A 27,110-nucleotide genomic window follows, 5' to 3' on the forward strand; every position below is an offset into this window, starting at 1 on the left:
ATAATGACTTTGTCCTTGTGTGTCATAACTACCTAACTGTAATGTCATGAACACACTATTAATAAACTTAGCGGATCTTTTAATTTCAAACTATTTATATTCAATAATACTGAGGTGAGAACAGGATGGGAAAAATGCCAGTTAACTCTCACTCGTTTTTTTTTTTCAAATTAGTAGTTGTAACTTACTTTATTTGTTAATAAATTAAGGATATGGTTCAATATAACGATAAAATCATAGTTTTATTGGAGAAGAAATACGGTCACTAGCACAATTTTTAACAATCTAAGAAATAGTTTCTACTCCTTTTACGATCAGTTGAGTGCAGTAAAGAAAACCGTTTATTACGTTTTTATTCGTTGGCGTATTCCAATCATGCCATACATATAAACACAACTTTTTTTGAAGATGATTCATGTTTAAGAGGATTCGTTTCCATCAAACCAAGCCCACACACCGGTCATTGTCTTTCAAGAAAAATCCACCAACACTTGCATTCTTCTGACTGACCTTCTGTTTTTACTTTTGATTTAATATCTGTAGTTTCAAAGGTGACCCGAGCATTATCCCCATATAATATATTTGGCCCAGTATCCGGCTCGAAGGACCAAAAAATATGTATATGAATAACTGTGGAGTGTATTCTGTGATAATAATTTCAAAGGTGACTCGAGCACTATCCGGCTCGAAGGACCAAAAAATATGTATATGAATAACTGTGGAGTGTATTCTGTGATAATGGTTTCAAAGGTGACCTGAACACTATCAGGCTCGAAGGACCAAAAAATATGTATATGAATAACTGTGGAGTGTATTCTGTGATAATAATTTCAAAGGTGATTCGAGCACTATCCGGCTCGAAGGACCAAAAAATATGTATATGAATACCTGTAGAGTGTATTCTGTGATAATAATTTCAAAGGTGACTCGAGCACTATCCGGCTCGAAGGACCAAAAATTATGTATATGAATAACTGTGGAGTGTATTCTGTGATAATAATTTCAAAGGTGACCCGAGCACTATCCGGCTCGAAGGACCAAAAAATATGTATATGAATAACTGTGGAGTGTATTCTGTGATAATAATTTCAAAGGTGACCCGAGCACTATCCGGCTCGAAGGACCAAAAAATATGTATATGAATAACTGTGGAGTGTATTCTGTGATAATAATTTCAAAGGTGACTCGAGCACTATCCGGCTCGAAGGACCAAAAAATATGTATATGAATAACTGTGGAGTGTATTCTGTGATAATAATTTTAAAGGTGACTCGAGCACTATCCGGCTCGAAGGACCAAAAAATATGTATATGAATAACTGTGGAGTGTATTCTGTGATAATAGTTTCAAAGGTGACCCGAGCACTATCCGACTCGAAGGACCAAAAAATATGTATATGAATAACTGTGGAGTGTATTCTGTGATAATAATTTTAAAGGTGACTCGAGCACTATCCGGCTCGAAGGACCAAAAATTATGTATATGAATAACTGTGGAGTGTATTCTGTGATAATAATTTCAAAGGTGACTCGAGCACTATCCGGCTCGAAGGACCAAAAAATATGTATATGAATAACTGTGGAGTGTATTCTGTGATAATGGTTTCAAAGGTGACCTGAACACTATCAGGCTCGAAGGACCAAAAAATATGTATATGAATAACTGTGGAGTGTATTCTGTGATAATGGTTTCAAAGGTGACCTGAACACTATCAGGCTCGAAGGACCAAAAAATATGTATATGAATAACTGTGGAGTGTATTCTGTGATAATAATTTCAAAGGTGATTCGAGCACTATCCGGCTCGAAGGACCAAAAAATATGTATATGAATACCTGTAGAGTGTATTCTGTGATAATAATTTCAAAGGTGACTCGAGCACTATCCGGCTCAAAGGACCAAAAAATATGTATATGAATAACTGTGGAGTGTATTCTGTGATAATAATTTCAAAGGTGACTCGAGCACTATCCGGCTCGAAGGACCAAAAAATATGTACATGAATAACTGTGGAGTGTATTCTGTGATAATAATTTCAAAGGTGATTCGAGCACTATCCGGCTCGAAGGACCAAAAAATATGTATATGAATAACTGTGGAGTGTATTCTGTGATAATAGTTTCAAAGGTGACCCGAGCACTATCCGACTCGAAGGACCAAAAAATATGTATATGAATAACTGTGGAGTGTATTCTGTGATAATAATTTTAAAGGTGACTCGAGCACTATCCGGCTCGAAGGACCAAAAATTATGTATATGAATAACTGTGGAGTGTATTCTGTGATAATAATTTCAAAGGTGACTCGAGCACTATCCGGCTCGAAGGACCAAAAAATATGTATATGAATAACTGTGGAGTGTATTCTGTGATAATAATTTCAAAGGTGACCCGAGCACTATCCGGCTCGAAGGACCAAAAAATATGTATATGAATAACTGTGGAGTGTATTCTGTGATAATAATTTCAAAGGTGACTCGAGCACTATCCGGCTCGAAGGACCAAAAAATATGTATATGAATAACTGTGGAGTGTATTCTGTGATAATAATTTTAAAGGTGACTCGAGCACTATCCGGCTCGAAGGACCAAAAATTATGTATATGAATAACTGTGGAGTGTATTCTGTGATAATAATTTCAAAGGTGACTCGAGCACTATCCGGCTCGAAGGACCAAAAAATATGTATATGAATAACTGTGGAGTGTATTCTGTGATAATAATTTCAAAGGTGACCCGAGCACTATCCGGCTCGAAGGACCAAAAAATATGTATATGAATAACTGTGGAGTGTATTCTATGATAATAATTTCAAAGGTGACCCGAGCACTATCCGGCTCGAAGGACCAAAAAATATGTATATGAATAACTGTGGAGTGTATTCTGTGATAAAAGTTTCAAAGGTGACTCGAGCACTATCCGGCTCGAAGGACCAAAAAATATGTATATGAATAACTGTGGAGTGTATTCTGTGATAATAATTTCAAAGGTGACTCGAGCACTATCCGGCTCGAAGGACCAAAAAATATGTATATGAATAACTGTGGAGTGTATTCTGTGATAATAATTTTAAAGGTGACTCGAGCACTATCCGGCTCGAAGGACCAAAAATTATGTATATGAATAACTGTGGAGTGTATTCTGTGATAATAATTTCAAAGGTGACTCGAGCACTATCCGGCTCGAAGGACCAAAAAATATGTATATGAATAACTGTGGAGTGTATTCTGTGATAATAATTTCAAAGGTGACCCGAGCACTATCCGGCTCGAAGGACCAAAAAATATGTATATGAATAACTGTGGAGTGTATTCTATGATAATAATTTCAAAGGTGACTCGAGCACTATCCGGCTCGAAGGACCAAAAAATATGTATATGAATAACTGTGGAGTGTATTCTGTGATAATAATTTCAAAGGTGACCCGAGCACTATCCGGCTCGAAGGACCAAAAAATATGTATATGAATAACTGTGGAGTGTATTCTATGATAATAATTTCAAAGGTGACCCGAGCACTATCCGGCTCGAAGGACCAAAAAATATGTATATGAATAACTGTGGAGTGTATTCTGTGATAAAAGTTTCAAAGGTGACTCGAGCACTATCCGGCTCGAAGGACCAAAAAATATGTATATGAATAACTGTGGAGTGTATTCTGTGATAATAATTTCAAAGGTGACTCGAGCACTATCCGGCTCGAAGGACCAAAAAATATGTATATGAATAACTGTGGAGTGTATTCTGTGATAATAATTTTAAAGGTGACTCGAGCACTATCCGGCTCGAAGGACCAAAAATTATGTATATGAATAACTGTGGAGTGTATTCTGTGATAATAATTTCAAAGGTGACTCGAGCACTATCCGGCTCGAAGGACCAAAAAATATGTATATGAATAACTGTGGAGTGTATTCTGTGATAATAATTTCAAAGGTGACCCGAGCACTATCCGGCTCGAAGGACCAAAAAATATGTATATGAATAACTGTGGAGTGTATTCTATGATAATAATTTCAAAGGTGACCCGAGCACTATCCGGCTCGAAGGACCAAAAAATATGTATATGAATAACTGTGGAGTGTATTCTGTGATAAAAGTTTCAAAGGTGACTCGAGCACTATCCGGCTCGAAGGACCAAAAAATATGTATATGAATAACTGTGGAGTGTATTCTGTGATAATAATTTCAAAGGTGACTCGAGCACTATCCGGCTCGAAGGACCAAAAAATATGTATATGAATAACTGTGGAGTGTATTCTGTGATAATAATTTTAAAGGTGACTCGAGCACTATCCGGCTCGAAGGACCAAAAATTATGTATATGAATAACTGTGGAGTGTATTCTGTGATAATAATTTCAAAGGTGACTCGAGCACTATCCGGCTCGAAGGACCAAAAAATATGTATATGAATAACTGTGGAGTGTATTCTGTGATAATAATTTCAAAGGTGACCCGAGCACTATCCGGCTCGAAGGACCAAAAAATATGTATATGAATAACTGTGGAGTGTATTCTATGATAATAATTTCAAAGGTGACTCGAGCACTATCCGGCTCGAAGGACCAAAAAATATGTATATGAATAACTGTGGAGTGTATTCTGTGATAATAATTTCAAAGGTGACCCGAGCACTATCCGGCTCGAAGGACCAAAAAATATGTATATGAATAACTGTGGAGTGTATTCTATGATAATAATTTCAAAGGTGACCCGAGCACTATCCGGCTCGAAGGACCAAAAAATATGTATATGAATAACTGTGGAGTGTATTCTGTGATAAAAGTTTCAAAGGTGACTCGAGCACTATCCGGCTCGAAGGACCAAAAAATATGTATATGAATAACTGTGGAGTGTATTCTGTGATAATAATTTCAAAGGTGACTCGAGCACTATCCGGCTCGAAGGACCAAAAAATATGTATATGAATAACTGTGGAGTGTATTCTGTGATAATAATTTTAAAGGTGACTCGAGCACTATCCGGCTCGAAGGACCAAAAATTATGTATATGAATAACTGTGGAGTGTATTCTGTGATAATAATTTCAAAGGTGACTCGAGCACTATCCGGCTCGAAGGACCAAAAAATATGTATATGAATAACTGTGGAGTGTATTCTGTGATAATAATTTCAAAGGTGACCCGAGCACTATCCGGCTCGAAGGACCAAAAAATATGTATATGAATAACTGTGGAGTGTATTCTATGATAATAATTTCAAAGGTGACCCGAGCACTATCCGGCTCGAAGGACCAAAAAATATGTATATGAATAACTGTGGAGTGTATTCTGTGATAAAAGTTTCAAAGGTGACTCGAGCACTATCCGGCTCGAAGGACCAAAAAATATGTATATGAATAACTGTGGAGTGTATTCTGTGATAATAATTTCAAAGGTGACTCGAGCACTATCCGGCTCGAAGGACCAAAAAATGTGTATTTGAATAACTGTGGATTGAACGATATTGAAACAATCAATGTTTTTTTGTTTATTATAAGATGAAGTGGAGAAAATTAAAATAAGCGAGAGAAAAATACGTCAGGTAAAATTAGAAGATTGAAAAAGTTTCGACATGCTGGTGCTTCTATATAGTTATGTATCACTTTCACTTCGCTATTGCTTATTAAGAAGCCCACATTTTTTAAATTTCTCATGTATAAGCTGCAGGAAGTAGATAAAAAAGTGTTACAAAATATTAAATATCCGCAAACTAGTATTTATCTGTGAATATTTTTTTCGCAATCTAATTGATGACCGATCATTAATGCAAATCGCAGTAAAAATTCACGCCACATAAAGTAAGAAATTATTTAGTTAGTTACATTTCACATGATTAGCATATTTTAAATTGCTACCTATAACAATTTAACAATACCCAAGTATGTGATCTTTGATAAGCAGACACAATGGACTCACCTCTAAATAGGGTCACTGTGTATATAGAAAATTCTTTTATTGAAAGTAGAGAGTTTAACAAAGTGTGCATATTAAGCACGGGTTAAATGTCACTACCACTGCAAGGTTACATTTTGAAATAATTTTATTTCGATGATTAAGAAAAAGTTCAAAAGGTAACTGGACCAGACCGGGATTAGATTGTCTAGAGCTGTAATTAAAAATCCGTAATTACGTAGCAATTACATTCTTTTGATTTACGACAATGATATTCCGTTGCAAAATTAGAAAGGTGAAGCTTCAATGTTATCCAGGTTTTCCGCTGCATAGGGAAACACTATCTATAAATGTTTTAATAGAAAGCCACACCAAACATCACGTAACAATTTCAAAATAAAATTTGAGAATCTCTGTGCTTGCAACAAGGTTAATTTTTTAATAAGTAAACCAAGACCAAGCCACTTTTAAGTCGCAAAATTATAAGGTTATCAACTATTATCAAGGTGGCCGACATCACCATCAATAATTCGACGAAAAAAAGTAACGATTTGATTGTTTTTTAATTAATAAAGTTGTAATTTTTCCTGAGTCATAAGGAAGATATGTGAAAGTAACATCTGCCACACAGGTTCTTCACACATTAATAATAAAGAATCCAAAATGCGTTTAAATCTACGTAGTGAAAAGAAAAAATTTTACTACCATATTTTATGATTAACAAATATTACTGGTAACGTCTCTGGACTAGATTTCTACGTCGATTTTAAAAAATATAGAGAGCTTTCTCAAATTACTCACGAATAAATTGTCTGTAGCACAAAATTACAATAATTAAATTGTAGCAATAATTGTGCTTCGAAAAAAATAAAAATAACTAAATCCTCACAAATCCTCACACTTGAGACAATATTTCAATTTCTGCGTTCAAATGGAGTTTTCAGAACTACAAAAAATTGGCGCCAAGTTTGACATTTGTAACAGTAACCACACATTTTTATTACTTTTTTGAATTCATCTTTTTAAACTGAGTAAAATTAACCCAAGTTGTTGGTACTTATCTGTCATAGTTTTTGACTTATGTCAATTTTTTTGTTAAAATTTTCACTTGCAGGGGTTTATTTGAAATATCATAGCTCTTGAACGTTTTGTGATAAGTAATTATTTTTTCTATACTGATTTTAAAAAATAGAGAGCTTTCTCAAATCACGAATAAATTGTCTGTAGCACAAAATTACAATAATTAAATTGTAACAATAATTGTGCTTCAAAAAAAAATTAAATCCTCAAAAATCCGGAACAATTCAGACAATATTTTAATTTCTGGGTTCAAATAGACTATTTTAATTAACAATTTTTAGCCTTTAAACTGTAAAGTTGCTCTTCTGACTTTTTTAAATTATTCTTTTATTGCCTATATTAGAAACTTTTTAACTTCTAATACAGCTAGTAGAGCTTCGAAATTTAGTACACGATCCAAATCGATCATTCTGAGTTCAATTAAATTATTTTCAAAATGACTGAGTTTCCAGAACTATAAAAAATTGGCGCCAAGTTTGAAATTTTTAATAGTAACCACACATTTTTATTGCATTTTTGAATACACTTTCTCAAACTGAGTAAAATTAACCCAAGTTGTTGGTACTTAGAGGTTTATTTGAAACATTACAGCCCTTAACCGTTTTGTGTTAAATGAATAATTTTTTTTGCTTCGATAACTAAAGGTTCAAAGAATTTTCTGCAGTTTTAAAAATTGTCAACTGTCAAAATTCAAGGCTAGTATGATTTTTTCAAAATGGTTATGAAAAAACGGCGATAACTCAGTTTTCTCAAATGGAACGACCCTATTTTCTTAACGACAATCGTAAGAACATCGACTTTTATGGTGACTTTTATTAGCACGTCCTATACTTATCTTTTACAGTACTTGAAATAATCACAAAAAACGGATTTTACTTTGTAATTTTCATCGTTAATCAAGTAGGCCTTGCAAAATGGTCAACAATTGTCAAAATTCAACATTTTATTTAGCTTTTAGGTGGTTCATTATTAAATAAACAGTAAAACAATAATATTTAATTATAGTTTTTTGTAACTTAATGAACTATGTTAAGTAACTCTGTCATCTGTCATTGAATTTGAATGGAAATGGTGGACAAATCGAACATTTCTTTTAATTAATAGCACAAGTTTACCGTATTTTTTGAAAGTTTACTCGACTAAAAATGAAAATAATGAGCTAAATTTGTTTTTTTTCAATTATTTCAAAAACTGCAAGAGAGAGATATAGATGATGTTGATAAAGTCTCCATGAAAATCGATGTTCTTTTGATTACTATTGAAAAAAACAGAGTTATTTTGTTTGAAAAATCTGTGTTATAAGCATTTTTTCATCATTTTCGAAAAACCGTGGTAGGTTTGCAATTTGACAGTTGACAATCGTGAAGATTTTGGAAAACCCTTCCCACCTTTGATTATCAAATGAAAAAAAAAAATTTAGTTATTATAAAAGGTTCAGGAGCCGTGATATTTTAAATAAACTCAAAAATGCAATAATATAGATGGTTACTGTTTAAAATTTTAAAGTTGGCGCCAATTTCTCATCGTTCCGAAAGTTCAGCTATTTTGAAAATAATTTAGTTGAACTCAGGATGGTCGATTTGGAGCGTATACAAAATTTGAGAGCTATAGCTTTATTAGAAGTTACAAGTTTCTAATGTAGACCCTAAAAAATCACCCTGTATATTTAAAATTTGCCATCCCTTTATATTTTTTTTTAATTTTTGATGCATTGCCTTTCATGAGAATACAAAACTCAATTCGCTCTCTCAAAATGATGACTTAAATAAATTTGTTTTCTTATGACCAAATGATATACAGGGTGATTCAAAAATCTTTGAAAATATTAAAAATTAAGTTGCTTGGACAAGATCTAAATCCATTTTTATACTCAGCTGAACGTCTTTTACCATAAATCTGACTAACCCTGTATATTTTATTAAGAATATACCCAGAGATCAAACAATTCATACGTCTTATTTAATTAGAGTAATTAGCCATAACTGTAATAAAAGTAAAAAAAATCTGTGGTAGTTAATGCACGTTTGCATTTGTCTTCACAAAAAAACCTAACATAATCATGATAATTAATAAGCCCTTAAGCTTATAAACGCCTGTTAAGTAATTTAATGTGAAAACTATGAACTGAGCAAAAACTTTAGTTTTATTGGGTTGTCCTTGTGCTTGGTTGTTTTGTTTCATTAGAAATTGCGAATACCGTAACATGTGAAACTAAAAGTGAAAATCCAGTGTCCCCTGATTTCATTTGTGCAAAATGTATCAGCTTTCAAGTGATACTTACCGACATTTTGTCGTTGTTAACGTATCATTAAAATCACCAAAATCACAATAAACCACCAGCACACATATCCTGATCAATTGAATGTCTGAACTTTTTCAGACTTGAATGACACTTCAAACCCCACCTCAAGAATTTGATTTAAAATTCTGTACACGTAAAGGGTCCAAAAAGTCTGCACAGAATTTAAATATCGACAATCACAAATGCACCGACACAATGACCACCGTTGAGGTTCTTTAGCACACTATTAAAACTTCTCAAGACACCAGATGGGCTGGGTGAGGTGAAAGGTAAATCAACAGCGGGGAGAATTGGACAGGAATTCGTCCAATTTGAAGAGAAGTAATAAGTAATTGGCAAAAAGTCTCCATTTCATTCATGTTTTGACTAAACGACAATCATTAAAACGCTGGAAATGTAGGGCAGGAATTTACTCAGTTGGGCAACAATTGACAAGGTTTCTCTCTAGAAACAGGCGTTTAATAACAAAAAGACATTGTTAAGTTCACGTGGTTTAACACAATCACTTAGAATATCTTCACACATTTCTCCAAGGCTAGCGCAATTTTTTTATTAAGTATTAGCTTATGATGAGGCCTGTTTTAAAAACTAAAAAACTAAAGCTGTGGTAAGACTATACAAAAGACCATTTTTTTTAAAAATCACTGCGTAGTCGCCTAAGAATATTTTCTAAAAAATTTGCAACAGAAAAACTCAGAATATCCTCTAGTTGTGTCAAAACGCAGAAAGTTGAATAACTAATTTTTTTTCAAATGTAACACCATGTATTTCTTTACACGTATCGATAGCATTTTTCATAAGCTTACTAATGATATGCGTTTGTGTAGCAAAAAATATTTATTTAAAAGTGTTCAAAAATTTTTTTTTCTTTTTTTATTTTATTATTAATTTTTGACGTGCAAACTTTATTTATGTATCAAGTAATAATTAGATTACTAATATAATTAGTCACATTAGTACATATCAAAAAATTAATTACCATTTGATTAATCAGATTCTGAATTTTTCTGTTGCAAATTTGCCGGAAAATATTCATAGGTGGCTTTGCAGAAATTTTTTTAAACATTGCTATTTTTATAATGAAAAGTTGATTAATTCCAAAACGAAAAAAGATAGACTCATATTAGTTTATACAGGGTGACCCAGGGGTGCGTAATCGGTCTAAACCTTTTTTATTATTTAAAATATTGCGATTCTGTTTTCATTATCCGATAGAGCGACTTAAAGTCCACAAACTCAAAATGTTTTTATTGTACACAGGGTGTTGTATACAGGGTGATGAACCAAAGTTATATTTTTTTAAATGGAACACCCTATATATTTTTGCATAATTAGATTCTACGCAAAAATTAATTAAACTTTATATAAACTATTATGTGTCTATCTCTTTTTGTTTCGGAATTATTCAACTTTTCGTTATAAAAAAGACCAATTTTTAAAAAATCGCTGCAAAGTCGCCTATGAATATTTTCCGATAAATTTGCAACAGAAAAATTCAGAATATCCTGTAGTTTTAGGAAATAGTCGACTTTTACTTGAAACACGTAAATAATGTACAGGGTGTGCCAAAACGCAAAAAGTTGAATAACTCATTTTTTTTTTAATGGAACACCATGTATTTCTTTACACGTATCGATAGCATTTTTTATAAGCTTTCTAATGATATGCAGTTTTTATAGCAAATTTATATTTCTTAGTGTTTAAAAAATTAAAAAAATATTTTTTATTTATTTTATTAATAATTCTTGATGAGTAAAATTCATTTATGTATCAGGTAATAATTAGATTACTTGTGTAATTAGTCACATTAGTACATATCAAAAAATTAATTACCAGTTGACTATCAGATTCTAGTCTAACATATTGTCTTGTAATAAAATATATTTTTTTGAAAAATCTCGAAAAATATTTTAAATTTGCTATGCAAGCCCTTTACCGTTAGAAAGCTTATCAAAAATGCTATCGACACATTTAAAATATATAGGGTGTTCCATTTGAAAAAATGAGTTATTTAACTTTTTGCGTTTTGGCACACCCTGTATATTATCTACGTGCTTTAACTAAAAGTTGTCGATTTACTAAAACTACAAGGTATTCTGAATTTTTCTGTTGCAAATTTATCGGAAAATATTCATAAGCGGCTTTGCAGTGATTTTTCAAAAATTGGTCTTTTTTATAACGAAAAGTTGAATAATTCCGAAACGAAAAGAGATAGACCCATAATAGTTTATATAAAGTTTAATTATTTTTTGCGTAGAATCTAATTATGCAAAAATATATAGGGTGTTCCATTTAAAAAAATATAACTTTGGTTCACCAGCCTGTATACAACACACATATTTTTAGTTTGTGGACTTTAAGTCGATCTATCGGATAATAAAAACAGAATGGTAATATTTCAAATAGCAAAAAAGTTATAGACCGATTACACAGCACTGGGTCACCCTGTATAAAGTTACATCATTTTTTGCGTAGAATCTAATTATGCAAAATTATATAGAGTGTTCCATTTTAAAAAAAATTAACCTTGGTTATATTTTTATAATAATAATAATAAATCAGGTTAAAATAATTGAATTTTTTTTTGTATTTGAAAATTCCAAAATAAAGTTTGCACACATAAATGTATCCAATTATATTTTTAAATATGGAAGTGTAAATTTTTCATTAAAATACTAGGTGTTTCACCTTCCAAACATAAAGTGCAGCATAAAGTACACGCCCTATGTAATTAATATGGAGAATGTATTGTGTTGTATTTTATTTTCGTCATCTTACGTGTATAAGATGGTGTTTAATTGTCTTTGTCCCCACTTATTAGGTGTGGGAATTACATAAAAATGCGTACTTTTTATTTAAAAAATCGCTTGGAGCGTGGTCACTCTAATAAAAAAAATGTATAGGTACCTACTTAACCGACCTTTATTAAATTCTTAAATAATTGTGGGGTATTTTGGGATAATATTAGGTTTTAGTTAATTGTTTTAAATTATTCATTAAAAAGCTATCAGCATCTGTAATTACGATTTTCATTAAAAGAACATTAAAAAGTGAATTCAATAACAATGTAACGTAAACAAACATTTCTAAATGAATTAAGAAATCGTGAAGTACCACCTACGTAGTTCTGAAACCCATACCTACAGGAAATCCTGACGTAATACAGTGGAACCTCGATGAGTCGAAACTTTATATAAGTCGAAGTGGTCTGGTCTCCAACATTTACTTACTAATAAAAATCAATAGAAATTAAAAACATCAGCTTATATCCCATTAATAGTTTAATGTGCGAAAACACAAGCTTAAAGTTCGAGGGTTGTTGTTATGCAACGAGCGTATGCGAGAAGCGTTTTCGCATAAGTGTTATTTAATTTTTTTTTATTGGAACATTTAAAACACGTTGCTATGGGTAACGTGTTTTAAAATAGTGTTTATATTCTAGTATTCAGATAACTAAAAGAAGGCTTAAACTGTTATCAACAATAATTAATTAATTATAATTTTCTAAACCGGGCCATAAATAAAAATTATACAGCACCTGCGGTTTTTTAAAAATCTCAATAACTCGAATTTTTTTTTGACAACTTCAACGTAAGAAGTTCCACTGTACTTATTTTTTCGTTTTCTTTGTTTTTGGATTTGTTCCATTTTTACAACTAGTTTGTAAAAAACTGATTTATTTTATCTCAAAACTTCATTTTTTAAACTATGTATTTTGTTAAATATGTGGATTGTGAATGATTCCTTGATAACTAGTGTGTGAAAAGTGCGAATTGCTCACAATGCATTATATTTTCACCGAGAACAAGGACTTTTGCACTCGATTTATTATTTCAATAGTGAGTTAACTTTAGAGTCAAAACTCTGGTTTTGTTAAACCGGTTAACTCAACCTTAACGCTTCTAAAGCTTCTGACACTTGAAATAAATTAGTTTAACTCTATCTTAACTCCTACCTTAGGTCTGGGTTAGAAAAAGTCTAAGTTAACTCAAGAGTCGGGTTATTTCGAAGTTGGAAATATGTTTTTTGACATTAACTTGAAGTTTATATTTATCTGGACATTCTATAACTTTTAACTTACTTTAACTTTAAATTCTGTTTTGTAACTTTTTTAACGGGTGGTTAAAATTTAACACTGGTTAAAATTTTAACGGTTTCATTACAGAATACACGTTATTGATTTTTAAATGAAATAACGGGCTAAGATTTTAAACGATTGTTCGTTTTAAAAGACATTAAATTGCCTTGAAATCGATGTGCTTAATAGTTTTGTGGAAATAATATGACTTTTTCGGCTCAGTATTCGCCGAAAACGATGTTTTCGTTGAAATAAGTGATTTATGGTGATTTTTCGGTTATATGTAAACTTTAAATGGGTTATTATTATTAAGGACCTGCTTCTTTTACTATTAATCTTCAGTTAAATTTTATAGCTCCGTTTAATTGTTCAGGTGGTGTTTATTGGATTGGTGTTGCTATGTTTTAACTGCGATTTAAATTTATCCTTCCGTTAAAAAATATCTTAAGAGAAACACGGCCTTAGTCGCCTTATTTTGGTTAAAAATGATCATTTTTTACTAGTTTTTTTTTATTTCCATTTTTTTGACTAGATCATATTGTGATGCTTATGCACTGATGGAGATAATAATTAATAATATTACAAGAACTACTACCTAGTTACGATAAAGAAGAGAACAATGTTTTAATAAACATGCTTTTTTAGTATTTTGTGTTTAGTTTTCATTTCAAGTTTTAATGCTTATAATGCTTATACAGGGTGCTCAAAAACTGGCGCACCAAATCAGTGGTGTAGATCACCGGAAAAATCTTGAAAAAATTCCTAAAGTTGTATCTTAAAAAATCTGGAACTACAAACTTATTTTGTTATCTTCTTCAGTTTTCATTATTTTTTAATGTTTTTATGTTTCGCACTAAGTAATTGTTACCTAACAAAACGATGAATAATTATTTTTAAATTTACTATCAGACTTTAGCGGTTCTTTTAATTTAAAAAAAATAAAATTCATCAAAAAAATCACAATATGTAGATGTGCCAACACTGGGAATTATTTCCTAGGAAACCGTTTCAAAAATAATTTATTTTTATTGTTGCTCAAATTCTATTGCGATCATGACTGTTAGACAACGTTGCCACATATCATTTATCTAAAATCCGTTATTTATCAATAACTTTAATACAAAGAATTTTTTTATTATTTGTACCTTTATGTGTAACCAGTTCTCTATCACACTCCATTGAGTTGGTGCGCCGATTTTTGAGCACCCGGTATTATTAAAAAATTGTTATAACAATACAATGAGGTAAGAATAGAAAGAACAGAAAAATAAAACCTTTTGTGTGAATTACTAATTTTATTTTTTTCTATTTTTTTTTGTTATTACCAGAAAGAACAAAAATGTCGTGTATCTACTATCATTAAAAAAATAATAATGATGTCATTGCAGGGCCATTACGTCATTATTAAAAAAAGACGTCAGAAATGTTGTGTCTCAAAATGTAGGTACCATTTAGAAAAATAAAAACGACTATTATTGTTTAATGATGAATAACAAATATATGATTTTGGTTGTTACTTTTGGTTCAGTCTGTGTAAAATGTGCAAGGTAATTCACATAAAATGTGGTCCATCGCAAAAGTGAAATGCAAAATACAATCCAATAAAAATTAATTTGTAAATAGAACGCTCGAGCAAGAGAGGTTGGATGTGCATTTTATTTCTACATAGCTCGACATTTTAAGTGCATTAGCCTCCTGCAACTTTAACTTAGCTCTTTAAAATTATGAATAATAATCACTAGAAGCAGTTTTCAGGCCATTTTCAGGAAAAAAACTCCGCTCATCACGTTTTGTTATTTAACTAAAATTTGACTTCTTGCTTCTGGTGTTGCGCTGTTTGAATATTTGTAAAATAATTTACTTTCATAGATATACCTAAAACATTTTTCTAATCAATAATAACTAATAAGGTAAATCGTGTTTGGAGTACGCAAGAAGGATGCGCTTTAACGCAAAATGTCATGGTCAAAATATTTCTTGCTTGATGATAACTAACGCGTCTTCAGATTTTTAAAGTGCTTTTAATAAATTATTCAAATTTGGATGAACGAATGTTTGCAGATGCTATAATTTATAGATGCCGAGCTATCCTTGACTTTTTTCTTGAAATTTCTAAATGATCACAGCATGCTTTAATAAAAGAATTTAAACTATTTAGCAGTTTGCATAGAAATGGAAATTAAAACCTTTTGTAGTATTTCCAGTTTTGTATCTTCATTCAAATAACTATAGAAAAAATAATATTTTAACGACTCTCTAAATTGATTGTTAAAAACAATTCGAACTTTTTGCATGTTTGGTGTTTTTCATTGCACTGTGAAATAACTCACGTTATTTTATGCTTTTATGTACGGTAACTACATGCTATAACAAATTTTATTTGTGTAATTATTATATAACAATAGATAGATCATTCGTACGTAGAACTTTCTATTCTTCTTCTAGTGCAAAGTGTATAAACAAACACCAATTACAATTACTACATTTTCAATTCAGCTCGGAATTAGTACACTTAGCTCGTTTTTTTTTGGACCATAAAGCCTTGAAAACTCTGGATTCGTTTATTGGATTATTTTCCAAAACTACTGAGTGTATCGTCTACATATAAGTACAGGGCGAGTCTGTTAAAAGCATTTTTTTTCTCTACATTGTGCAAAAGAAACGTAAAAAAATGTCCCGAGTGAATTATTTTCAAATTTTTGAAAGGCTGACATCTCCTGCCACAAACCACTACTAACATTGCCGGTATTACAGAGAATCAAAGTTCGAAATCTGTGAACATAACCTCATACTTTGGGTGTTGTCATGGCTTTCGTTTTAGGAAAGTTTTCGTCAAATTTGAGCCCCAAATGTAACTCTGCCTTAATTAACTTTATTCGAAATGGGCACCACCTCCGGGGAAAACCCCCAGGGGTTGCCAGATCATTAAAACAAAGATTACAAGGTTTGTGTTTTCCAATTCCGTTATTAATATTTACGGTTAACTTTTTAGAAATAAATTACAAAGATCCCTCTTTACATTTCCGAGTTGATATCGGATTACCAGCGCCTGCAGTTTCACGCTCTAAGCAATTGCAAGAAAGGTTAAAAGTATTGAAAGCTCTACGAAAAAATCCAGACCTTGAGAAACTTGCTAGGAACAAGAAACGTGAGCTTGTAATAATGTGAGGTAATAGCCGATAATGGAAAATTGTTTTTAGTGTTAATTGACTTAGAAGAAGCTAATAATGTTTGGTTGAAAACTTCAGGGTTGTACCATGTCAAAGCAATCGCTGATCATTATGGAGTGTTTGAACATTTATTTGGTGATGCGTATTTTCTGCCGGTTGTTAGTTTGAAACTTTATTTTAACAAGGATAATGTCCAACATCCCGTATATTACGGTAATGTAATAAAACCAGCAGATGCTTCAAACAAACCAGAAGTACATTATGAAAGTGATGATAAAACGCTGTGGACTTTGATTATGACAAACCCAGATGGGCATTTTACCCAACAAGATAAAGAATACGTCCATTGGTTTGTGTAAGTATTACTAGTACCAATATCAAAGTGGCCTATGATTTTTAAATTAAGTTGGCAGTAGTGTTAACTGTTAAACTTAAACGTCACATTTTTATATTTTCCATAGGTGACTTGACAAGAATTTATTGACGGAAATTTGCAAATTATACTCGTCTATTTTTTTTTGATTTATTTGGTATTGATGTTTACTTTAAAATTACTTGAAATAATCCAAAGTAAACAGCTCTTTATGTATGTTTTTTTCTTCTTTTTACGGCTGGAGTTTCTTGATTTTAAACCAGTGGTTTATGTTTTGCCTAAACTGAACTGGTAATTTTTTGTTCCAAATGCCAATTTTTCTTATTTTTCACAAAAAAATTTCGGAAATTTTAGTATTTCTTGCAATTAACAAAATTATTTCTCTAAAAAAGCCAAACTGAACGAAACAAGCCAACGTAACTCACTTTAAGGCTTGTTTGTCTTTGCACAAATTGTGCAATTTTTGTATAAAAAAGGGAAGTTGAAGGAACTATTGCCAAAAAATAAAACTTAAAATTTGTTTTGTGATTTTCTGTGTTGCCAAATAATCTTTGGAATAAGATAATTCAACAGAAATAGGTAAATTAATAAATATATTTAGTGTTAAACGAAATGTGCCGAAACTGTATCGACAGATTTTTTAAAAAGATTTGTTTTTTTTCACAAATCGTCCAACTATCCAACAAGAAAAAACAAATTTATTATTAAAGAAGACAGATCGTTGTTCAGAAATTACACCTTTTTTAAATTAGAACAATTATCTTTGATAGGTAAGTTAAATGAACAATATAAGTGGAAAAATTATTTAGTACACCCATAAAAATAAGAGGGATCTTTATTAAAAAATACTACGATTTCTAACATAATTCAAGCACATTTTGGCATAGATTAAATTATTTTTTTTCAATTAATGTCATTTTTCATTTAAAAATAAAGTTTAGTGAAAATAAATATGACCAAAATACAATCTATTGTAACACTACATCGACAAGATAGAGGTTTTCTTAAATAATACACATTTTTATTTAAGAAATCGTTACAAGTATGTGGAACTAACCCAACAAAGAAAGGCTAGATTGAACTAACTCTGCAATTTTTGCATAAGTTATAAAAAGTAAGGTAAATCGAACAAAACCAGCCAAAAAAAAATTTTGCGATCTTCTTCACTAATTTAATAAAATTCTATTCCTTTACAAAAGTTATACATTTATGCGATTTCTGCTTTAATTCATCAAAATAAACCCAGATTTGTGTGTTAATTAACTTCCAGTTGTCCACGTAACAAAAGTTAAGAAACACTGCCAAAACTTTTTTTCTCAAAAATGTTAAAATTAACAAGAATACCGAGAAGAAATCGTTTCTTGCGTTATCTCATGTTTGAGATAAGCACCAAAGTGATGAATATCCGAATTAAAAATGTTATAATTGTTAAAATTTTGGTTATTTTTTCTACTTCGTTAGTGATAGAAAGAGTTGTTGAAAAATTGAAAAAGTGTGACCAATTTGTTGGTAAATGTTATTAAGGAAAAAAAGATAACTATCAATGATTAACTTAAAGCTATGCAGTTGTTTGGTAATTTTTATGTAGGTAATCACTTGCATAATTTTCTAGTGGAAATATACCTGGGAACAAGATTGAAAAAGGCGAAACAATCGTTGATTATTTACAACCAATTCCGCCTAAAGGAACAGGTTACCACCGCCACATTTTTATTTTGTATAAACAGGAAAAAAAGCTGGACTTTTCTGATTTTAAAAAACCTGGCAAGTGTTTAAATTTGGAAGACCGGACGTTTTCAACTTTGGATTTCTATCGAGAAAGACAAGATGATCTAACTCCTGGTGGTCTTGCATTCTTTCAAGCAGACTGGGACCGTTCCTTAACTGATTTCTATCATAATACTTTAAGTAATGTCTTTTTTTACTTTTTTTAGGTGTTGTTATTATTAACGAAAACTATTTTAGACGTGAAGGAGCCAATTTTCGAATATGATTTCCCTGGACCTTACATAAGGCCACAAGAATGGTTTGCAAAGAGAAGACCATTTAACCTGTATATGGACAAGTACAGAGATCCTAAACAAATCAATAAGGAATTTTTGATGAGGAAATTGAAAAATGTGCACCCTTTTAAAGCCCCGCCACCGCCTTTACCGTTCCCTAATGCTATTTATTTTGAAGGATATGTTCCCTCGTGGTTGAAGCTGGAGAAGCAGAAGAGTAGGATGAAGTGGGGGAGAATAAATGACATTGAATAGTTGTATTTTTATTTAATTTAAATAAATAAATGAGGAAATAACACTGATTTTAATTCGTATAATTTGCTGCGCTCAGTCGTTTTGGCAAACATTATGCTCGTTAAACAACGGCGGTTTCATAACTGATTACGTGTTTTTTGCACAAAACATTAAGCATTTCTAGAAATCATAAAACTTGGATTAATTAATTATAATACAGGCTGTTCCAGCGAGTGAGTAAAGTCCATAATTTACCTTCAAATGTTAGAAAAATATTTTGCTAAGTGAGGCAACTTAATTATTTTCAAACATACAGGGTGTTTCCGAAAGTGGCAACAATGCAAACTTGTTTTTTTTTAATGGATCACCCATTTTTGGATGTAGTTTTTGGCCCACTTTTGTAGGAATCCTAGTTTAAAAAGAACGTGATTTAGTGAAAAAAACTAAAATATATTAAAAACTACCAATAAAAGTTGAGGGCAAAGACATGAGTTACATCCAAAAATGCAAAAAATTATACGCTGTTCCATTAAAAAAAAACATAAGTTTGTATTGTAGTTATTTCCGAAATACCCTGTATTATTGAAAATAATTTTAGGTGAGGCAGACGGTTAGTATCTACGACTTGGGAAAAAATATGTTACTTTTCTCACATTTAAAGGTGACTAGCTACTCTCTGAGATACCCTGTATAACGAAATTTTGGAATAATTTTGAAAAATCACATGTATAGAGGGAATAACAAAGTATTTAATAGCGAACGCAGAATTGTGTGCGATTATTAGTTTTTGAGATACAGTGAAAAATACTTTCAGTAGACTAACCTTGTATAAAAATGTACAGTCACAATCAAAAAGAATGGCACCCCTAAAACTATATCTTTTCAATATATGTAAGTTTGGATAAACTATAAACTAGTAGTTGAATAGTTTGAATGAAAAGATATTTTATTTATTTATTGTTTTGTTGATTTTTATAAAATTTTATAAGAACTGATACTGATATTGACAATAAATTTACAATCTTTACATACAGTTTGCTACATTTTTTTCACATTGCTTTTCTACTAATAATAAAATTTCTTGTGGTGGGTAAATGAACTTAAGTAATGTATTTCGCATTTTTCTTATTAAATTATAAAAGTACATTTTATAAAAGAAAAAAATAGCTTGTTCATATTAAAAATACAAAGATTATAACAATTCCTTTTGAAAAGGCACAATAAATCCCTTCATAAATTCAAATGTACTCCCTTTATCTTCGGATAAATTGAACAATATTTTTTGTAAAAAATACTGTGGACAATTTAACCACAAAATTGTGACCCTTTTCGTTTTGTGTCCTCAACGAGGGTTTAAAAAAATAATTCTCATTTTTCCTTCAAAGAAATTGATAAAAATAAAAATGAATAAAATAAAAATAAATAAATTGCTCCTCTTACAAAATTCTTCAATAAAACTTGTCTAGAAAAAATCTTTAATAATTCGGTTTTTTTTTAAAGGTGATTCTGATACTTGTAATATCTACAGGGTGATTCAAAAAAGTCTCGGACCATCTCCTAGGTACTGATAAAGGACAGCAAACTGAGTTAAAAGCTCCTATGACAAAAAATTGTTTAAACCTTTTTTTCACAAGATATAGCTCTTCAAAGTCAAATTTTTTGAATTTTCTGAATTTATTTAGTGGAAACGACAAATCTTAAACATTAAACAGACTTTTGTTAAAAAAAATCCAATTAGTGTCTTATGGTGTTCCAAACCTCTAATAAACATGACATCATTAGAACAACAATTAACACGGTCGCTAAGAAAAACAAACAAAAAAATATATTAAAAATAAAAAATTAAGTTATTGGAAAAAATTCGATTTTATTGTCGCCAATTATTCAGAATTTTTGAAAAGCTGTTAATAGCTCAAATCACGAAATACTTCAAATCTAATATCTTACCTTTAAATTGTCAATTAATTATTTTCGTAGTCAATCTAGGTTTGGAGTCAATTTAAAAAATATTTTTGTCAAAAAAATTATTGATGTGGGCTTATAATAATAATTTATTTTCTATCAATTTATACAGATGTAGTAACAAAGTTGATACGAAAAACGTCAGTATTATACACAGAAATAACAATAACATAAAAATCATTTTAAGACATAAGTCAAAAAACCTGTCTATTATATAATTCATTTAAAGAATATGGTTCGAGATCCAAAATGTAGTCAAATATTTTCTTTTTAAATAAATTTAAATTGCAAGGTGTGCGTAGATGCACAGGTAAACTATTGTAGTTTTATTCCTGCATAATGAGAATTTTTTTCCGTCAGCGTGAGTTTGTGTCTTGGATACTCTAAGTCTACTTTGCGAGTGTTGTACTTATGGTCGTTAGTGACATTAAATAGTAGATTCTGTTTAAAGAAAAATAAAAGTAATCTATATATGTATAAACCAGTTACTGTCAAAAAGTTATTGCTTTTAAAGATGTTCCTACAAGTTTCATTATATTTTAAGTTAAACATAGTTCTCATGACTTGTTTTTGAGCAACAAATACTTTTGACATCTTTCCACTTTGCCCCCAAAATATTATACCGTAGCTTAGTAATGATTGAAAATTTGCGAAGTATATTATTCTTAGTTGTTCAATATTAATGTATATTTTTAAAACACGTTTTGTAAAATGTACTGAGTTTAATTTTTTTAATAAATTATCTGTATGATTAGTCCAGCTTAACTTATGGTCAATGCATATTCCCAGAAAATTAGTTTTCTCTATTCATTCAATTTCTTTAGATGATATTACAATTTTATTCGGTTTCTCTGTATTCTTGTGATTACATATTGCAAAATGAATGCCGTAGGTTTTTTCAAAATTTAACACTAATTTATTTTCTATAGTCCAGTTTATTACCTTATTCATGCATATCTTTGCTTCTTTCATTGTATCGGTCATATTTTCACCCCAAATTAATATGTTTGTGTCATCAGCAAAGTTAACTGCACTATTGTTGTCTGAGAGTGTTAAAATGTTTAATAGGTCGTTTATATAAATTACGAAAAATAAAGGCCCTAGTATACTACCTTGAGGTACACCTTGTTTAATTAGAAGTTTATTTGAAGTATATACAGTACTGCTTTTTGTTATTGTGACCTGCTGGTACCTATTATTAAGATAAGATGTGATCAACTTTAGCATAATTCCTCTTAAGCCGTATTTCTTTAATTTACTTATTAGGATGTTATGATCTAGGCAATCGAAGGCTTTGGAGAAATTTAAGAAAATTTCAAGAACCACCTTTTTTTCTTCTAATTTATCTAACAGAACATTAGTGAAGCTAAATATAACTGAGTCAACAGATTTCCCTTTAATGTACCCGTGTTGGGATGAATTCAGCAGCTGAAATTTCATTAAAAAGTTAGTAATTCTGGAAGATATAACAGTTTCAAAAACTTGCAATTAACAATAATTTCTTACTTTTTATTTTTTCTTAGTGTACATTTATTAATTTAATTCTTAAGAATTTGTAGAAACAAATGAATTTAATTTATAAAAACACGTCCACTATTGTATTCTCAATGAATAAATAATGCCACTTGTAAACAATCAAATTTTGTTTTTTAACATCCACAAACACGATAAGCGTCGATACTGAAATTTTAACCAAATCACAGCGTGTCAATAGCACTGTATCTATTTTTGTAACAAAATAAGCACATCACGTGAACGCTTTATATAATCTGTTTTGTGATTAATTAATTGAATCATATTCTTTCCACAAGTTTCGTAATCGTAATAATTCTACCGAATTAAGTTGTATTTACTTTCATGTCTTGAAGTCTCCTGATAAGCGCAAATCACATTTGAATTCAAATATTTTCAGAGTAAATACACTGGAATCCGACATAAAGCAATGACGTGTGTGTAGAATTACATGTTGGTCTTCCTCGCGTTGCCCAATAATTATTTTGTTTTACCTTGCCCGCTGGCATGTCGTTATAAAGTGTAGTGATGTGAAATTACAAGTTTTGCGTGGGTATCCAGTATTCTAAGGATTTATTGTTTTAATTTCGCGATTTGTGGCCGATGCACGATGATGGTAAGTGGTTTTGTTTTCCCGATATTGCACAAGAATTGTTATTATTTGGTAGATTTACCAAGTGATAAGTGGTTTCGCAAACTTGTTGAAAATTTTCGATTATAAATTATGCCACGACAGTTGACAGAAACAAGGTAAATTTTATCATAAATCCAAAACAACTTTATCTGTTTACTAAGAAAAAACCAGTTACGCGTTTTAGCATCTGCACTATCTCTGAACGTGCAAGTGAGTGATTAATCAGTTCACCTTGAGAAACACCTTTATAGCTGCAATTTTGAAAATTGTTAAATTATTTTGTTTTCTTATATTCAGACAATTTTAAATTTATGTACTTGACCTTAGTCCCCGACGACCTGAGTGTAAATTAATTTCCGTTCACTATAATTCACATACAGAATGTTCAAATTTACCCATAAATTATTATGGACGGAACGTTTCCACCAATTCGAAAGAGATAATCAAAAATTACAAGTGTCGCACTGATTTGGAAAAAAATTCTCACACTAAACAATCAACAGGAGGTGAAAGTTCCTCGACCTTTTCTTTTGACAAAGAACTGTATCATGATACAGTGGGACTTCGATTATCCGAACCTACAATAATCCAAGCTAACTTAAAAACTAATGTTAATTTATAAGTTTATGTTTTTTTGTGATATATAGCATAAGTACAGTCACGTTAAAAAAGAATGACACCCCTGTCAAACGGGCCCGATAGCAGAAGTCCAACTAAAATCTTTTAAGTGATAAATTTCAACAAAGCCTTCAGTTTACAAACTGTTCAGCTTAAAAACTATTTAAACGTACACATTTACCGTATCATTTCGAAAAGATTTGTGTCTGTGGTTCTAGGGTTGTCATTCTTTTTGATTGTGACTGTACATACTTAATTAATTCAGTCTTTATTGTGCCTTAAAAAAGTATTACTTATTAAATAATTGATAAACATATTACTTATATTAGAAAAAATTAGGCAGTTAATTAAATTCTTCACATGTATGTAACCTATGCTTGTGATTAGATAAATACTGAAAAAGGAAAGCTTTGGATATTTTCAAAACAGAGGATTAAAGAAACAGTTAAAAGAAAACAGCTTCTACTTTACCAAAGCAAATATTTGACACAGTAGAAGCAATAATTCCCAAAATAAAACAACTTGGGAAAAACATAGCAATCAAGTTATTTCACGAAAATTTTAAAATTACCAGTTCATTATCAAAAGAAGATTTTTTCAAAATTTCTTCAATTTCTTTCAAAATAACTCCTCTAAACTTTGTAAGAGAATTATTTTATTGGGATAAACAATTTTTAAAAGCCAAAGAATTATTCAAATTAATAAAACATAATAGTCTCCATTCATGAAAAAATTTGTACATATACCATAACTGTATTTTTTGGGTTTATATTCATGTGAAAATTTCTACATGGTATTGATACCTTATTTTGAATTTGAGTTATATTTTTTTTGAATTTGGACTTCTATTTTAAAACTGAATTTGGGCATTTAAAGCTTAAATTTTTTCTTTATTGTTTCTTTCTTTTATTTTCTTTCTTCTTACCTTCCTCGATTCTTGCTAATAAATATCCCAGTTGTTATTTCACCAAACGGTAGAGAATTTAATTTTGCATCGATCTTTGTATTAACATTCTGTTTACCAGATTAGACAATTCATTAGTCATAACTTTTTCAAGGTGTTACGAAAGCAAAAAAAATATGCAGCATCAAATTTTTTGAAAGCCGAAGTTTATGAATTTATGGAAATGTAACAGTCTTAAACAGTACTTGTCGTTTACTCAACAATTAGTCATAATTCACTACTTTTTCAAGATATAGAAAAACAAAAAATAAGGAACATATTTTTTTGTCAAACCTGAATTTATTTTGAATTGCAACAAAATTTTGAACTGTACTGGTGGTTTATTTATTTAATGAGAATTATTTTTATGTACAAAAATTTCTCGCAATGATCGACACAGATTAAATTTTCGTTCGTCTAAGAAAAAGAAAAATAAGAGATTCCATTTGGAAAAATTAAGTTATGGGTATTTTTAAATTGAAATGTGAAAGACAAACTCACAGCTTTATCTTTCAAATGCCCAAGTACGGTTTCAAAAAATTGATAATTACTAAAATTACTAAAATATAAAATGTAATAATGATAACTTTAATTTTAATTATAAAGAACAAAAAAAAAGTCTGAAAAAATTCGCAGGCATAGAGTAAATACTAAAGTAATTGTAGACTCGCCCTGTATATTAAAATTAAAAATAATAATTTTATTCACAAGTAAATAATTTTTTTATTGAAATTACTAATATAAAATTTGATAATGATACCTTTAATTTTAATTATAAGGAACTAAAAGTCAAAATTCGCAGACATAGAGTATATATTAAAGTAACTAGACACGCCCTGTATAATAAAATTAAAAATAAAAATTTTGTTCAATCGTTGAATCAGAGAAAAACCTTAAAATTAGCGCAAAGACTTTTGTTAATTTTCTTAAAAAAAATTCTTGGAAGAAGTTGAAAAATGCAAGTTAGAATACAACTTCTAAAAATTGATCAAAAATTTTTGTGGAATAGTAATAATTGACATGTCTCCGGACGTAGTTTTACTAAAAAAAACAGATGTGAAAAAATGGTTACTGATTTAAAAAAATAGTTTTCTCGATTCCCATTGGTAATGTTCAAATGTCTGAAAGAATGTTATTTTCCAGTCGTAAAAAAATGTATTACCAGCTAAAATAGAACTTCAAGTAAATTTACTTTTAACTTAACGTGTATTGAATTTCGTGACAAAAAATTCTGGTTTGTGCTGTCAACTTAAAAGTGTAGATTTTTTTCAGTAGTTTTTGTAATATTTTGTGTCATATTTGTCTTACTATTTTGAATTTTGTTTAGTATTGTTTTATTTAATTTTGTTTTATCGTATAACCACGTAAATATTTTTTTTTAATTTTATCAAGAAAAAAAAATAGTAAAAAATAAAACAGTTAGGTAAGACATCATTCCTGTAGAAATTATATTGGAAGTTTATTATTGTTACTATTAGCTAGTTTCGCTGAAATCAAAAAGTTATCAAAAAAATGGTAAAATAGTCAGGAAATATAAATAAATATTCAACTGTCTTTAAAACTATCAAAGATTCGCAGTTTTCTCGACGCTCAAAATTAACTAATAATTTATTATTATTATCAAGAGTACCTAGCTTAAAATTTGTAAAAAATATCCTCAAAAGTGTCAATTGACTCCGAGGAATGATTTACATAAGTATAGCTCAAAAAAATTCAAAAGTGTCAGAGCCGCCAATTGACTCCACGGAACATTTTATATAGGTATAGGTAAAAAAATTCAAAAATTAGTAGTTTCGCCGAAAATAGTTATAAAAAAACATAAATTGTTAAAACAATATCAAATATTTGTAACAAAACCTCAGAGATTTTGCGCTTTTGTCAACATCAATTGAATTCCCAGAACATTTTACATTGACTAACAATTGAGAAAAATATTAAAAAATGATAATTCTTCGGTATCTTCTAAAGACAGAAAATTAGTCCGAAACCGATGAAGTATTGAAAAATGAAAAAAGTTTTTTTTTAATATCTCTTTACGTTTATTACTGTTGTAAAGCTCTCTGAATTTCCTGCTGAAAAAGAGTTTACAATAAAATTGGCATACATTTCTTTTTCAGAATACTAAAAAAGACGAAGAAACTGGAGAAGCCTTAACCAAGCGAAACATCGAAACAGGTGAAGAAGAATACATTCTAACAACAGCACCACGCAGAAAAACAACATTCAAAATCCCACCCACATACACAAAAAAATCAAATGATTACAAGCATAACATAAATCTCGACCTATCACCGACATTTTCAACAGCCC

At 30.3% G+C, this 27,110-nt stretch overlaps 2 protein-coding genes across 3 annotated transcripts in view; one reads left to right on the forward strand and one right to left on the reverse strand.

Annotated features, from left to right (window-relative positions):
* Positions 1 to 9,515, reverse strand: part of Cht6 (Chitinase 6) — a 69,202-nt gene extending 59,687 nt beyond the window's left edge. Inside the window, exon 1 of one of the 2 annotated variants that reach the window (XM_015978560.2) lies at positions 9,253 to 9,515. In XM_015978560.2, coding sequence (XP_015834046.1) covers positions 9,253 to 9,258 — 6 coding nt within the window. In that variant the 5' untranslated portion in view covers positions 9,259 to 9,515. The remainder of the gene's footprint in view (positions 1 to 9,252) is intronic. The other variant, XM_008193169.3, reaches the window with a different exon arrangement.
* A 6,583-nt stretch (positions 9,516 to 16,098) lies between these two features.
* Positions 16,099 to 19,193, forward strand: mRpL38 (mitochondrial ribosomal protein L38). Its single transcript, XM_962639.4, has 5 exons — positions 16,099 to 16,295; positions 16,344 to 16,499; positions 16,552 to 16,876; positions 18,507 to 18,802; positions 18,860 to 19,193. Exons 1-5 carry the CDS (start codon positions 16,157 to 16,159, stop codon positions 19,150 to 19,152), a joined length of 1,209 nt encoding a protein of 402 aa, XP_967732.1. The 5' UTR covers positions 16,099 to 16,156; the 3' UTR covers positions 19,153 to 19,193.
* The last annotated feature ends 7,917 nt before the right edge of the window (positions 19,194 to 27,110 follow it).

The sequence above is a fragment of the Tribolium castaneum genome, chromosome 1 (assembly GCF_031307605.1).
Source record: "Tribolium castaneum strain GA2 chromosome 1, icTriCast1.1, whole genome shotgun sequence".
In the NCBI taxonomy this organism is placed as follows: domain Eukaryota; kingdom Metazoa; phylum Arthropoda; class Insecta; order Coleoptera; family Tenebrionidae; genus Tribolium; species Tribolium castaneum.